The sequence below is a fragment of the Balaenoptera musculus genome, chromosome 1 (assembly GCF_009873245.2).
Source record: "Balaenoptera musculus isolate JJ_BM4_2016_0621 chromosome 1, mBalMus1.pri.v3, whole genome shotgun sequence".
Lineage (NCBI taxonomy): Eukaryota > Metazoa > Chordata > Mammalia > Artiodactyla > Balaenopteridae > Balaenoptera > Balaenoptera musculus.
Window position 1 is genome coordinate 100,451,445 of NC_045785.1, and position 14,533 is coordinate 100,465,977.

The 14,533-nt window shown below is 48.1% G+C and overlaps 1 protein-coding gene across 3 annotated transcripts in view; it reads right to left on the reverse strand.

Moving 5' to 3' along the window:
• Positions 1-775: 775 nt before the first annotated feature.
• Positions 776-14,533, reverse strand: part of SYT6 (synaptotagmin 6) — a 59,248-nt gene continuing 45,490 nt past the window's right edge. The window contains exons 4-7 of one of the 3 annotated variants that reach the window (XM_036867241.1): positions 13,942-14,062; positions 9,267-9,438; positions 7,905-8,055; positions 776-2,305 (exon numbers count right to left, since the gene is read on the reverse strand). In XM_036867241.1, the coding sequence (XP_036723136.1) occupies positions 2,234-2,305; positions 7,905-8,055; positions 9,267-9,438; positions 13,942-14,062 (516 nt within the window). In that variant the 3' untranslated portion in view covers positions 776-2,233. Of the gene's footprint in view, positions 2,306-3,981; positions 4,035-7,904; positions 8,056-9,266; positions 9,439-13,941; positions 14,063-14,533 lie in introns of those variants that run through there. The other 2 variants (XM_036867249.1, XM_036867257.1) reach the window with 2 other exon arrangements.

Below are 14,533 nucleotides of genomic sequence, written 5' to 3' on the forward strand. Positions count from 1 at the left end.
TGGACATAAAAGGGATGCCTAAGAGCAGTGACTCTTCCATGATTTGCGCTGATCCTATTCCCTCCTCCAAAAGGTTAGAGCAGTCCTCCCCATCTGCCTACAGGTTTGAAGATGACAGCTGGACATGCATTTCAAGCTCACTTCTGGAAGGAACCCCTCACACTAATTTCTGGGCTCCTTATGACGCTGGAAAGTCAAAGCCCCCTTCATAGTTGCAGGACCCCCCAGCACCTGCCCAATGATTGAGATGGCCATCTTGATGGGGTCATTCTAGAGTCAAGAAACAGAATGAAGTTCATGGCCTGTTGGAAGTCTTGTCATGACCTTGAGTTTTTTCTTCTCTCAAGAGAACATCCAGCTGCAAGACCACTTGACTGGGAAGGCCTGTCAGTCACAAGACATTTGGGGAGAAAACTTATCTTTACACCAATGACACATTAACCCCTAGCCTAAAGCTCAGTACAGGGTGAATTCCCAGTTTGTCTACATTTTTTTAAGATGAAAACTTCTTTTGCCACAATATCCTGTTACCTCCTGCCCAATCTGGTCATTTTTAGGACTTAGAAGACACTACCCAAAGTTATATCAGCACAGAAACTTCTTTTTTTAAGATGAAAACTTCTTTTGCCACAATATCCTCTTACCTCCTGCCCAATCTGGTCATTTTTAAGACTTAGAAGACACTACCCAAAGTTATATCAGCACAGAAACCTGATAACTTGGCTTAAAACAAGGGTTACTTTATTGAGTTGCTGCTCCTAAAGCATGTGACATATGTAAAGAGTGAGACACAAGGTGTGTGAACAGTTTTTACGTTCTTGACCTGCCATTGTTGAAGGAAGCGTTTCTTCAGCAGACTTGCCTCTTGCCAGTCACACACACAGCTCTGGAAATTGGCATTTCACAGCCACAAACTGAAGTGAAAACCCACCCACACATCTACCAGGGCTATACAGACTGAGATGGAGCAAATCAATCTAGTCCTAGGGGGTTGGTGGGAAGGCCACTATTAACTCAACAGAAATATACAATTACAATACAGAATAGTTCAAACATTCTTTTTTCCTAAACTGAACTTGACCTACGGTAGAGATCTAAAGAAAAAAAAAAAATCCTTCACTACCACTGAAACAAACAAACAAACACTGAAGTCCTTAATAATCTATAGAACTAAAGTTTAAGATGAACATTGTCCTAGAGTCAAGGGGGCTGAAATAGACTTAAGCTGACTTGGTTTTAATCAAGAAGGTACTGTTCATAAAAAGATAGACTACACCTATTCCTTGGATTTCAAAACTTCCCATTCAGAAAAGAACATTTCATGTAGTTTTTTCTTTGATCTCTTTAGGCATTTTAAACAGTTGCTTGATACTTTATGGAACTATAAAGCTATGTATAACGCAGAAATCATTCCAGAACATATGTGCTTCCTTTTTACAATGAAGGTTGTTTTTGAGAACAAAGATCTTGTTTTCAAACAAATATGGTCATTAACTGTGGCGCGCCAGAAAACATATGGCATGTTCGTTTCAACAGAATCATTCCTAAAGAAAGTGACTCAGTTCCCATGAGGAATCAAGACATGTTCAATTCAGGAGGAACGTTCGGGAGGACTGGGAGCGAGGAGCCCTGCACGACCAGCTGAAGGTTCACAGACAGCTCGAAGTGCTCCCAATTTCAACATGGGACCAGGAGTCCACATCTCGGTTTATGTCACATCAGCAAAGAGCTTCTAAGAGTCGTAAGTAGTAGCCTTTGTAAAGGCTCTTCGCCAGATTTGCACCTTCCCGAAGCCCACTTAACAAAACAGCCATTGCCCATCCCACTTCCCTCTCCTCCAGGGTTACGGAGGTCAGTGGAGACACAAAATTTCAGAAACTCAAACCACCTCCCCCTCAAAGACGACTATTTTACACTGTATTTAATAGAACCAATCCAATGTCAGGGCTCTCCCCTCTTTTTTTTTTTTTTTTTTCTCTTCTTTTCTTCCTGACAGCAGATCCATAAAAAGTGAAAGAACCAGAAAAATATCACCTTGGGAGACAGAAAAGACTAAGACAGATCTGACCACACGACGATTGTCTCGGCCTTGACCTACATGGGGCAGCTAAGACTCTGGAGTGAGAGGCGCTGCCCCTACCGCCGCCGCTGCACAACACTGTGTTTAGACGGTTGAACAAGTGCAAAAAGAACCCTGCTGAGTCTCGTTGGTGTGGCCCTTCCGCCGTGCAGCTCAGGGTGTCGGAGGTGGTTTCGGAGACGGGCACGAGCTCTCGCTGTCGAAGCTGGCGGCTCGGCCCTGCCACTGCGGAGAGGAGAAAAAGCCGCTTACCCGTTGCCAAGGGAATGTACATTTCAACTTCTGAAACTCATCCGGCCCATGCACTGAATTCACCTTTTCCCGGCTTTTCATAAGCTTTCGTGAATTTTGCTGTTAGCCATGCAAAAACGTAAGGAGACCAGCTTTCGAGCTTCTAGTTTGGAAGGCCTGATTTTTAGAAAAGACCTGCTGCAGAGATAATGAAAGCTTTCTTTAGCGTGTGGAGTGCATGCGTGCAGGTGCATGTGTGTGTGCACGTGCGTGCGTGCGTGTTAGTTAATGAGGTGCTATGACCGAACCATTTCTGAATGCTTCAGCCATTTTTCACGCTGAAAATCGGACTCTGTTAGCAGCGAAAGAGGCCGTCTGCAGAGTATGCCCTTACTGCCAAGATCCTGCAATCATGAATTCTTAGCAATTTGTCTGGGAGCTGTTCGTACAGCTAAAGCCCTGATCTTGCTTCAGCGCTGGGCTCTCCTCTACAGTCTGAGTGCTTCCCAGGGGACTTCACACTCAACTTGTGAAGAGGTGGGAGGAGATGGCAGCCCCCTGCCCTTTCGGGTGCCTCCACCTTTCTTTTCCTCCCTCTCCTGTCTCACAGGCTGCCACCCCCTCAGCCCGACTCTAACCCCTCTGTGAAGATGGTGATGTAATGAGGTGTAATGGAGTGAGGAGAGTGCTGAGGATGGATGACCCGCGCTTGGGCCATCGAACCCTTCTTTACATTGAAAAGCCAGGCAGAGCTGGAGCAATGTTTTCTGGGCAAGGATCTGACCCTGTGAATATTCTAGACCCGTCTGGTGACTGTATAACTTCAAAGCATGTCAGCGTCCACTGCTCACCCCATCCTTTCTGTGAGCAGAGAAGACGCAATACTCTCCTAGGTGCCTGCGGGACAAGGCTCCAGGGAGAGAAGTTAGGTACGTGGGTGAGATGGCCTTTCTGAAGCTGAAGTGCAGCCCCTTTTGCTTCTCATGGGCTTTTGGGGTCTCCATGTGGAGGGATGGGGCTGAGGAGAAGTGGATTACACCTTTGTGTTATGTGTAGGGGTCAGATGGGGAAGGACGCGGTCCCTCCTCCACCCCCCACCTCACAACACAGCCCTTTCTAGACAGAGCCGAGTCACTTAAGGATTAGACCATCCCTTCCGGCATCTCCTGTGGGAACCCACAACGCAGAGGAGAGACCCAGACCTGCTGATCGCCTTCATGTTCCTGGCTCTTAGGAAAGCCTCTGTTACCTGTCCCCGGGCTCAGTCCCTCATGGTCCCTTAGTACCCACTGGACAGGCCAACCTGCAGATCTTTACAACTGATCAAAGGCTGGACAGGCAGGTATTGATGACCACCATAACGTGACCTGGGCCTGAGCAATCTTAGCATGCGAAACCCGAAGGCAGGCCTGGAGGATCATCCAGGCTAGCTCTCTTGTTCTTGCAGATAAGAAAACCAAGACGCATAGTAGTCAATGCACAGCTAGTTAGGAGCAGAGCCAGGATCTGAAGCCAGGTCTCCTAACTCCATCCACACTCAGTGTTTCCTCCGCTCCATCCTGTGGCCACCTTTGCACCTGGCCACACAGGGAGAAGAAGGAGACACACAATGGAATAAGAAACCTAACCTCTTTGGTGCCATACCAGGTACTTACTCCTAACTCCGGTGGCAGTCTCTCTGCTTGCAGCATCCACGTGAGTGAAATCACAACCGAGGGTTTCCCTGGTGAAATATTTTACATAAATAAATGCCTGGTGTTTGAGCCCACTGTGACTTCTGACTCAAGTGTTTCTTAACCAGAAGGTGACATAAGATGATTACTAATGCTTTCATTTAACAGATCTTCATTTTAGAACTTCTACTTTTTCTGTTACAACCTTTAACGTCGGTGAAAGGTACATTGTAATTACTGGCTTCTCCCCTGGGTAAGTATGCCTCTTAAACAACCTGATTGATAGGCCAGCTCAGAGGAGAAAAAAAGAAATGGCTACACAGGTACATCTTTTTTCCTTTATATAACAGCTCAAAGAGAAGTCCCACAGAGCGTAATTGTTTATCCAGGACAAATGAAGAAGGCACACTGGCTCCCCTGCCAGCCCCTGATTTTTCCTGTGAAGATAAACAGAGGGAGGAGATGGGGTTCCTGGACAATGGGAAGATGAATGGTTCCTGCAGGCTTATCATAGTGGCTCTGAAATAGCAGTGAATTGGTCCCCGGCACATCAACGAGGATGATTATTCCAGGGCGGCTGTGGTCCAGTGAGATCTTTTATTGTTCTGAAACGTGTGACATTCCAACAGAGATCTAAAATCTCTGGCAGATGATCTGAATTTGACCCTTCATAGTAAACCGCCTTGGAGAAGATCGCTGGTCAACCTGGGCTCTGTGTGTGGTGACAGCGACAGCACTTAGCATTGGGCAGGAGTGCTGAGAGGAAAGAGGCCACAGCCTCTGCTGGGGAAGGATGCTCACTGTGGCTTAATCAATTTTTATTCATGAAAAAATCCCAGCAGGGAAAAATACCTTTTCAGTTAATTTGTTCCTTCAACCTAATTTAAAAACCCCAAACAAACAAGCCAGTATGGTGCCCTCTGTTCTCGTTAATAAAAAAGAAATGATCACAGCACTTGAAACTCCTCTAAGAAAGGTGGAATATAAATATAGTGCTTTCTAGATATGATGCCATTTATCTTCCCAGGAGTGGGAGAATAAGATTTTTGTATGTATTATACAAACGAGAGAAACAAGTTCCAGGAGCAAGGTTCTTGCTCAGTGTCCAGAACAGGACCAAAAAGAAGGCAGGAGCTCTAAGGATGATTGAGATGATAAATGTTCAAGTACAATGCATCACATGAACACAAAGCGGGTTTACTTAATATTATCCTAGTGGGTTTTTAGATGCATCTCTATAAAGGTACTTAAACTATGGATGCTAAAAGTGTAGGTACACATTTTTACAAATTTGTACTGAAGAAATCCTAAGTTGCCAAGGTGAATGTCATTTTCAGCTTCTTCATACAGAGAAATGATCAGCTGAGCAGAAAATGGAAGGCCAGGGAGTGGGGGAAGGGAAAGTCTCGGGAACTTGGTGTGCGAGGTCAAGAAAAAAGTAAACCCAAAGGATATGAATCAATTTATTCTCTTTTCGTTTTCCATATACTGTTACTTTCCCTTTTCTGTCTCATCAAATATTCATTTTCAAGGGCTTGGTTCTACTTTATCTTTCTTTTGTAGTCTGGACCTGTGAGTCAGAGTTCTTAAAGAAACAGGACTTGAAATCAATTATTTGGCTTAATTAGGTGGTATTCATCATGGAGAGCGATTCTGGGGCCGAGCCCCAGCCCCTCTGTGCTACCCTGCACCTCACCCCCATCTCCAGCCACTGTTGGCTGGTTACTCCAGTCTGTGTGGCCAGACTAACCCGGTAACAGCAATGGATTATTGCATCTTCAAGGTCAGAAAGGCGATGCAAGATGTGGGCTCACCTGCCACCTGTCGTCCTGTCATTTTGGGCCAGAGTTTCCTAGAAAAGCTGAGATGGGAGGAGCCCACCCCCTCATTTTAGCAACCAGGAAACTGAAGACCAGGTGGGGCAGTGAGGTGCCTGAGGCCCTGCAGCCCATCAGAGGCCCCTCAGCTCCCATTCCTTGCCCCTGCCCCACGCCATCCTGAACGTTTTAGTATACTTATTCTATCCTTAAATACCTGCAAAGGATTTTAAAAGGAGGGGTGCCACACCCCCTCCCTAGACTGAATCAGCCCTGCAGTCGGTGAGGCACTGGATGCCCACTGGCTGCCTCCTGTGTAGGTGCAGGCTGGTTGTGTGTACCCCACCCACACCCTGCAGAGAGAGCCTTCTGGAAGAAAGGGGAGCCCAGGAGCTGAGGGGCTGGCCTCACTCATTAAAGCTCCACAGCTGTGGTAAAATCAAGGCAACCACCGGACAGAAATGTGAAGCCTCACACTGCGGGCAACAGGTGCCAGCAGGCTTGACCACCCTGAGAGGGAAGAGGAGCCGGCAGATTCTCTGGGTTTGCTGCCCACACCTTTTCTGTGTCACAGAACACGGGGAAGGGGTTACTCTGTTTTTAAGCTGAGGGGCCATGTGGCTTAATTTTTTTATTAGTAGATTTTTCAATTTTTATACAACTCTCTAGACTTCCTGGCTTGAAACCTATTAAAATGAGTGACTGATCACCTGGCTTTCTAGGATATGGGTGGAAGTAACAAGATGAGGTTTAAAACTTGCTTGGCTACCCCCATGTCCCAAACCATTTAAGAAAAAGCAGCCATAAAAAGAAACGAAATTGAGCTATTTGTAGTGAGGTGGATGGAGTTAGAGTCTGTCATACAGAGTGAAGCAAGTCAGAAAGAGAAAAACAAATACCGTATGCTAACACTTATATATGGAATCTAAGGGGAAAAAAAAAAAAAAAAGGTCATGAAGAACCTAGTGGTAAGACGGGAATAAAGACACAGACCTACTAGAGAATGGACTTGAAGATATGGGGAGGGGGAAGGGTAAGCTGTGACAAAGTGAGAGAGTGGCATGGACATATATACACTACCAAACGTAAAATAGATAGCTAGTGGGAAGCAACGGCATGGCACAGGGAGATCAGCTCGGTGCTTTGTGACCACCTAGAGGGGTGGGATAGGGACGGTGGGAGGGAGGGAGATGCAAGAGGGAAGAGATATGGGAACATATGTATAAGTATAACTGATTCATTTTGTTATAAAGCAGAAACTAACACACACACACAAAATATCATCTTGAAAATGGAATTGCACAGCAAAAAAAAAAAAAAAAAAAAAAAAGAAAAAGCCGGCCGGAGGACCACCAAGGTGATAAACGGCAGGATCGTAAATTGGTGCCGTTTGGTGGAGGCGGGGCAGACTGTGTCACTGGAAGGAACATTTTCTTTGCAGCTGAGAGAGCAATAACTAGCTCAAGATTATGCTGCAAGTTGGAAAGGTCCAGGGCTGGACCCCAAGTCTCGGGACTCCCAGGCAGTGCTGTGTCCATTACGTCTCTGTTGGGATCCAGCTGGAAACCGGGCCACCTTGAAGCCACACTCTCTTCTCCAACAATGGGGAGAAACAACACTCACGAGGGTAGGATCCTGTCTCTGGCCGGCTCCATCCACGTGGTGAGACCTGCCCCAGGACTGTCTGGCTAGAGCCTCAGGGAACTTACTGCTTCGACAGGGGTAGAATTTCTTGCCAAGTTCTGATCTCACCCTCTTGGGGCTCTCTCTGAAAGGACTGACTTGGCTCAGGGGCTTCGTGGAAGCATTCCGGGCCTGGCACAGTGAGCTGCTGGGAAGGCTTCCTCCAAGTTTTTCTTTTCCATTTTGAACTCAGTGTCACTTTCAATATACTCAACATCAAAGGCTTTTTGTCAAGCCGTTTCCCACCGTCTTCCCCCATTTCCTTTCTGCCTGTTACACCCTGGGTGAGAAGCGTGTATCCCCCCTCCCAGCGCCCCCCAAGGACCCACAAAGGCGAGGTCTCACAGCAGCCAACTGCCATTCTCCAGCCCACGCTGCCATGCAGCAAACATGCCAAGGGCCAAGCGCGACCTCACCCACCTCTTTGAAGGATTTCTTTACCTCCACCAAGGAGTGCCAGTGTGCGATGGGCTTCCGCGGGTACGCCAGCATCTCGTTCCAGTGGTCCCTGCCCAGGCCTTCGGCATTGATCCCCACACGACAGACTCCTATGATCTCGTTGTGGCCCACTCTAAGGGAGAAACAAAGGGCCCGGCATCGGTGACCAGACATGCTCTCAGAAGGGGAAGTCCCACGGTCTGGGTCTCAGCCCCACAGGTCTAACTCAGAGTGTTGAGCTCTGTAAACAGATGCTTGGCAGGGCCTCAGGGTGCCAGCGGCAGTGAAATACTGCCCAGCCTCCTTGGGTGGACATTGGACACAGACAGATGAGCAAAAGGTTCTAAACTTGTTTGGAATCTCAGGAATGTGGGCAGATGGCCTGACTTTGGGTAGTGGGAGAGTTTAAGTCTCTTCCTTTATTTGACTCAGCGAGCACTTGAGACATTAGCGCTATTGGGAAATAAATCAACCTGCTCTGAGTATCATTTCTCCATACCTAGCGGCTGTGATGTGATTTATTCACTCAGCAAGAACATCAGTCATCACTCACATTTGTTCACCCAGCATCTACTATGTCCGGGAACTTGTGCTAAAGATCCTGGATTGAGGCTTTACTGCATTTTTTTTTCTCCTTCAGTGAAAGTGACACCTGGAGAGAAGGAGTCACAGTGGCTGAAGTAGTTGGAGAATGTGTTGGAGCCAGCCTTGATGGGGATGCAGGATTTGGAAAGTGGTAGAGAAGAAACACATACAAGGTGGGGGAAATCAAGTTGGATGGATATGCCAGGTCCAGATCTGGGAGATCTTGAGAGTCCAGGGGAAGAGCTTGTCCAGACAGCAGGAGCCATTGATGGTTCTTGAGAGGGGCAGGCCCAGGAACAAAGTGGTCTTTTAGGAAGGTGTGCCTTGGTGTGTTGGCTGGGTTGAGGCAGGAAGTGATGAAGGCAGGGGTCAGCTAGGAGGCTGCACAGACATCCCCAAGTGGGAGTGGTAGCAGCAGTGGAAATGGAGAGGATGGGGTGGGGGGGGGGAGTGGGCGGGATTCTAAAGGACAGATGCCAGATGGACGAATGGGAATAGTCGGGAGTGAATTCAGGGAAATTGATGGGTGGGGCAGCCCCTGATGGAAATGAGCCCATTGGGAAGTGAAGCTTGAGCTTCTACTTTGGGAGGGAATCCATGCTTTTCCTCAAACTCCTGTACCCTCCTTGGGTAGAGCCAGATTTGAGACCAATGAGTGTCTGAGCCATGAACCACAAGGTCCAAATTCAAAGAGCCCTGTGCTGCACTGGGGTGGGGACGAGGGGCAGGGGATCGTGGCCCTCAGGGACCTGTACCTACCGATCATAATCCATAACCGAGATGAGCAGGCTGACTTGATCCATATTCTCCGGGGGAATGTCAAAGATGATGGCCTCATTGTAGACGGGGTTGAGGGTGTTCTTCTTTATGGTGGTTTTCTTCTTCTTCAGTCTCCGCCCGTCACAAAGCAGGGACACTTTGACGTATGGATCTGTGCCAATGGGGGCAGTGAGAAGGGAAGGGAGCGTGTTAAACAGATGTCCTTAAACATCATGTGCAGCAGAAGGATGGAAGCCCCAGACCTACTGTTATTCTCAGATGGTATCAGTGGGTTGTTAAAATAATTAAACCACCTTGTATTTATGTAGCACACCTGTCTCTGCGGATGCGCTGTGCTTGATAAACACAGAGTCTTTGGCGACCTCAGGCTTCTTAGGAGAGTGCTTAACGGACTTTCACTAATGGGGAAGCTGGCCCTAAATCAAACAGGATACTTGCCCATGGGTATGCCGTTCATGGCCCTAAATCTCAGCTCCGTGGTGGCTGGCTGGCTGCAAAGGGTGGGGAAGCTGAACAAAGGCATTCTGTTCCTTTCACCTACTTGGAGCCTTTTCTCTGGGGGGTCTTGTCAGCATTATTAATCAAAGCATAAAGTGGGTAAAAATAGAATCGATGACACCCAAGGAGTAGCAATGAGACAGAGTAAATGAACGGCGACAGTCACGATGCTTGTCCGGTCCTCCCTACCTGAGGACAGGATTATGGGTCTCATTGTCCCATCAAGCTCATTTCCATCTGGCATCAGGGAGGGGGTAGGAGCCCTGCTCTCTGCCTCCCCGGAAGCTGTTTCCTGCCCACTCTGGGCAGTGGAGGAGGAGGGGGCCGTGGCCGGGGGAGTGAGTGAGGCGGCCTCCTGGGACTCAGGGTGGCCGGCTGCCATTTCATCTCTCAGTGGGATCCTGGAATCTCTCCAGCCCTCCAGGAGATGTCTTTTTACTGACCTCCCATGCGCCTCCCATCCTTGTCTCTTCTTTAGTTTTCTGAATGGGTATTTCATGGTCAGCTTCCTACCCTGAAATTTTCTACTCATCCAAGTGAAGTGACACCGATTGTATCTCATCGCTCAGGTGTCTCAGTCACCGTCATAATTGTTATTTATGCTGCACAACTCAAGAAACGGGAGGGCAACTCACAGGTAATAACAGCTTTTGAGACACTGATGTGCTGAGACACCTCCTTGCCCAGAAGCCAGGGCTCCTGTGACTCTGTCAGGAGGTGCGGACCAAGCAGCCGCTCCCAGCTCCTCATTCACAGGCGTATGGCTCTAACTCCTGGGCACCCAAGTACCCAACGAGGCGCTCATGCTCCCTGGGGAATTGTTCGGGTGGCAGAAGAGGTACACAGCTTTAGGGAAGCTACAGAGAGCTGTGACATGGGATCAGAAACTCAAGCCTTAAAGGCAGTTCTGTAGATGCCCACATGTGCTGCGGACTCTCCAACGTGACAGCAGCAGCTGTGCCTTAGCCATGGGGGCACTTGGGTTTATGGGGGACCTGGGGAGACCATGAGGTGTTTAATCACCCTGCTGTCTCTGACGACCCATTTGCAAGGGTTCTCTCTCAGGACGATGTTCAGTAAAAACGAAGGAGGAGTTCCTAGAACTGCTGTGAGATAGCTTTCTCGTGTCCGCAAGCTCCATTCTCTATGGATACGCCCCGGACAGTGTTTAGGTCCAAGCAGATGGGTGGGATAGCTACCTCCGAGACCTGTTGTTAACTTGGCAACCTCTATGCTCCTGAAGTGTGAACATTGCCTTGGAAAGCGTCTTCAGGCTTGAGGCTGCCCAAGTGCTGCCTCATCCCCTGCCATGCCTGTTTCCATACACGCCCACAGCAGAGCAAACCTCCATGTCGCCAGGCTCGGAAAGATGTGACAGAGCCACCTGTCCCATGGGCCACTAGGCAAATGCCTGATGATTTGCTGGGAAATTCTCAGCTTCCTTCCCCACCTCTAGTCACTCGTATGAGGCATATCTAATTTATAAAAGTCAGTGGGTGTTTCCCTTGAAGGAACCCATACTCTCACCATCATCCAAGAGGCTAAGCAGAGAGAGGGCTCTTCCTTCGGGTTTTTGCTCTAGGGCAGAAGCCTGTGCTTCTAACGGAATGCTGGCTCCAGACGACCTCTGAGGCCCTTTCCCCTCTAGCAGCCTATGATGTTTACGCAGCTGAGGGAGGGGACACAAAGACCAGCAGTGTGTTTCAGCCTCCTCGTCATGAGGGCCATCATAATTTAGCATGCACTATGTGCCAGGCACCACGCTAAGAGATTTACACATATCATGTCATTTAAACTTCATGTCAACCCTATAAAATATTCATCATCCCCCTCTTATAGATAGGGGAATTGAGGTTTGAGAGATCAAGAAACTTGCCTAAGATTTCAACTTAGGTCTGACTCCACAGTTTACATTTGTAACCACTAGACTCAAAGCAGTACGGACCAGATGTGGCAGAGGTGGGTGTGTTTACTCACTCACCATTCCTTTGGGGTATACTGATCCTTATTATTATTTTTTATTGTCATGGTTCTACTGGATAGGCTTAAAGAATTGATTCACGACTAGTTTAGATCAAGGAGAATAGGAAGATCCTTGGTTTTAGAGGTCAAAGTCATATAAATCAAGAACAGGCAATTAATGAGCTCCATCCACTCCCTAGTTTAGTCCAACATCAAAGCAGTCCGGGCTGAAGGCAACTTCAAACTTATCCTCCAAAACAGGAGATCTAGTTTGAGAGGCCCCTGGCAGGTGTGTCCCCACTGCATCACCCTCTGACAAAGTTCTTTATCCTATAAATTCATTCATTCATTCATCATTCAATACAGAGTTATTCAATGCTTATTGTGTCCCGTGAACTGTCCCAGACACTTGCTTACCTCAGTGAACAAAATAGAAATCCCTAGCAAAAAGAGGACCCCTGAATTTTCAGAATCAAGCTGAGATTTAATACCAGATTCCAAACCCAGGTAGAAAAGAGAGGCAATCATGAGAGGGAGGTTAGAACTTAGCGTGAGAAAAGTCTCTCACCCCCAACCCTCTGATGTGGAACAGCCTTTACGATTACCTTGGCGGCTTCGCTGTAAGCTCTCTCTCTAGCACATCAATTTAATTACACCAGAGGGGATAGTGTGGGGACTTGGGTAGCAACATCCTATTTCCTTCAGCAGTCTTGAGAGTCCTCAGTGAACTTCCGTCCCTGCACACACTTATTTTGATATTAAAATGAAATCTACATTGGTTGTATTTTTGGAGGAAGCCAGCTTCCTGCTGCCTAAGAGCTTTGCACATGTCGGAAGAGGTTCTTTAAGCTGCTCACCACATCCTGACATGTTGTGGTAGCTTCAGTGGAAGGAGATGCATCAGGGCAGGCGCTAGAGGCATTGGGTCAGGCGCTACCTGGGGCAGCTTTTGGCCTGGAAGGTATGAGTGTTGCAGAGAGACAGTGCGGGCTGGGAGCAGAGGCTCTGAGGGCTTCAAAGCCACAACTGATAACACCTTACTTCAGCGTTTCTTGACCACCCTTCCCTGAAACCTCATATTTCAAGGCCTAATATCTCATCTTCTTCCAAATGCACCAAGTTGGGCCTGGGCCCAGATGTTTTCAGCTAGACGGTCACCTCTTTATGGCAACTGTGGTTACACTAAGGAAATAATTAATGAGTAAAAGGAAAAATCTTCCATATACTCCCAGCCAAGTTCAGAGGCACCTCTGGAGTGGATTTATGTTGCTAACTGGAATCTCCAGAAGAGCCTCTTGGGTAGGGGTCCAGGGAAACAAACCAAGCCTTTCCCTGCATTTGCTACTGAGTGCAGCCCAGGCTGTTCTACGTCCCGGCTCTTGGGGACACTCTACCCCATCCCTTGGGCTAATTTGAGCCGACACGGGGAAGGAGGCTCCTGGGACTCCTCTGTTAAATCAAAACTCAAAAACCTTCTCTGACAAATGACTTGCAGCATCATGGAAAAAGATCAAACCTCTGACACCGCGTCCAGCCTGCAGGCTCTGAGGCTGCATCCAAACAAGCATCTCCTCGGTTGCTAGAACAGGACTTCTTTCTCCTGCTGTACCTAGCAGCTCTCCTGGTGCTGAGACAGAGGCCCAGAGCCCTGCAGGAAAACCTCAAATACAAGTGCATTTTGCTTTTCAGCGCCTCTGTTCCTTTGACTCAGTCTGCAGGGCTGCCGTCGCTGCGTAGACCTACAAACACTTAAGACACTCAAACTTGACATAACCCTTGGATGTCCTGAGGCCTCACACAAACTAGAAAGATGTTCCTTAATTTTTTTCTCCTATTTATTTGCTTCTTATTCTCTCCATCCTCAAAGAGAAAGAATGATAGTAATAGCTAATATCTACTGACTGCTTATTATGTGTCTGGCACATTTCTAAGCATTTATGTGAATTAACTCATTTATCCTTTAAGCAACCTGTGTAAGTTTTTTTTTTTTTTTTTTTCTGATCAGGAAACCAAAGCATTACACCACAAGGAAGAGCCAGAACTGGAATTCAAAGCCAGGCCATTTGCCTTCAGGGCCGTGCTCCTGTTCGAAGAATACTGACAATTCTTCCCCCTTCTCTCTGAACATCTTTCCACATCCTAATATCTAGGCTGCTGGGAGGCCACTTGGCAAGCACCTGGGTAGGAGAGGTACCTGAGTAGCCTGTGATGTCCATCGCCTTGAGGTTCCGACATTTGATCACAGTGAGGGTGAGCCTGCCTGCTGTGGGCAGGTAGCAGAGGGAGAACATGATCTCTCCCAAATCCACGCTTTCCTGCAAAGAAGCAGACAAGAGGGCAGATGAGGGCCACACAGCTCCAGTGCAGCTGCAGGGCCACTCCGGAGCCCAGGAGAAGGCTCTCTGAGGGAGAGTGCTATGTCTTTAAGGCCTGACGTTGTGGCCTCTATGCTGAGAGTCACTGGGTATAAAAGGCAATGATAACAACGTTGGCTCTTCAGCAGAATTTGTCCCCTTCAGTATTCCTTCTGAGCTCTGATCAGACTCTGGTCCTGGTCCTCCCCCTCCTGCTTTGGCTTCACCTGCCCTACCTATGCCCTTTGGCTGCAGCCTCCAGACCACCAGGCCTTTTGGGGTCCAGCCCTATTCTCCAACTTAGGCTTCTCAGTCACTGGACCCCTTGACTCCCCACCCTGCCTGGCCTGGGGTCATGACAGTATTCTGTACAAGACCCACTCTGGCCATCAGGGGTCCCCTCTCCCCACATATCTGGTTCTAGCTCTCAGC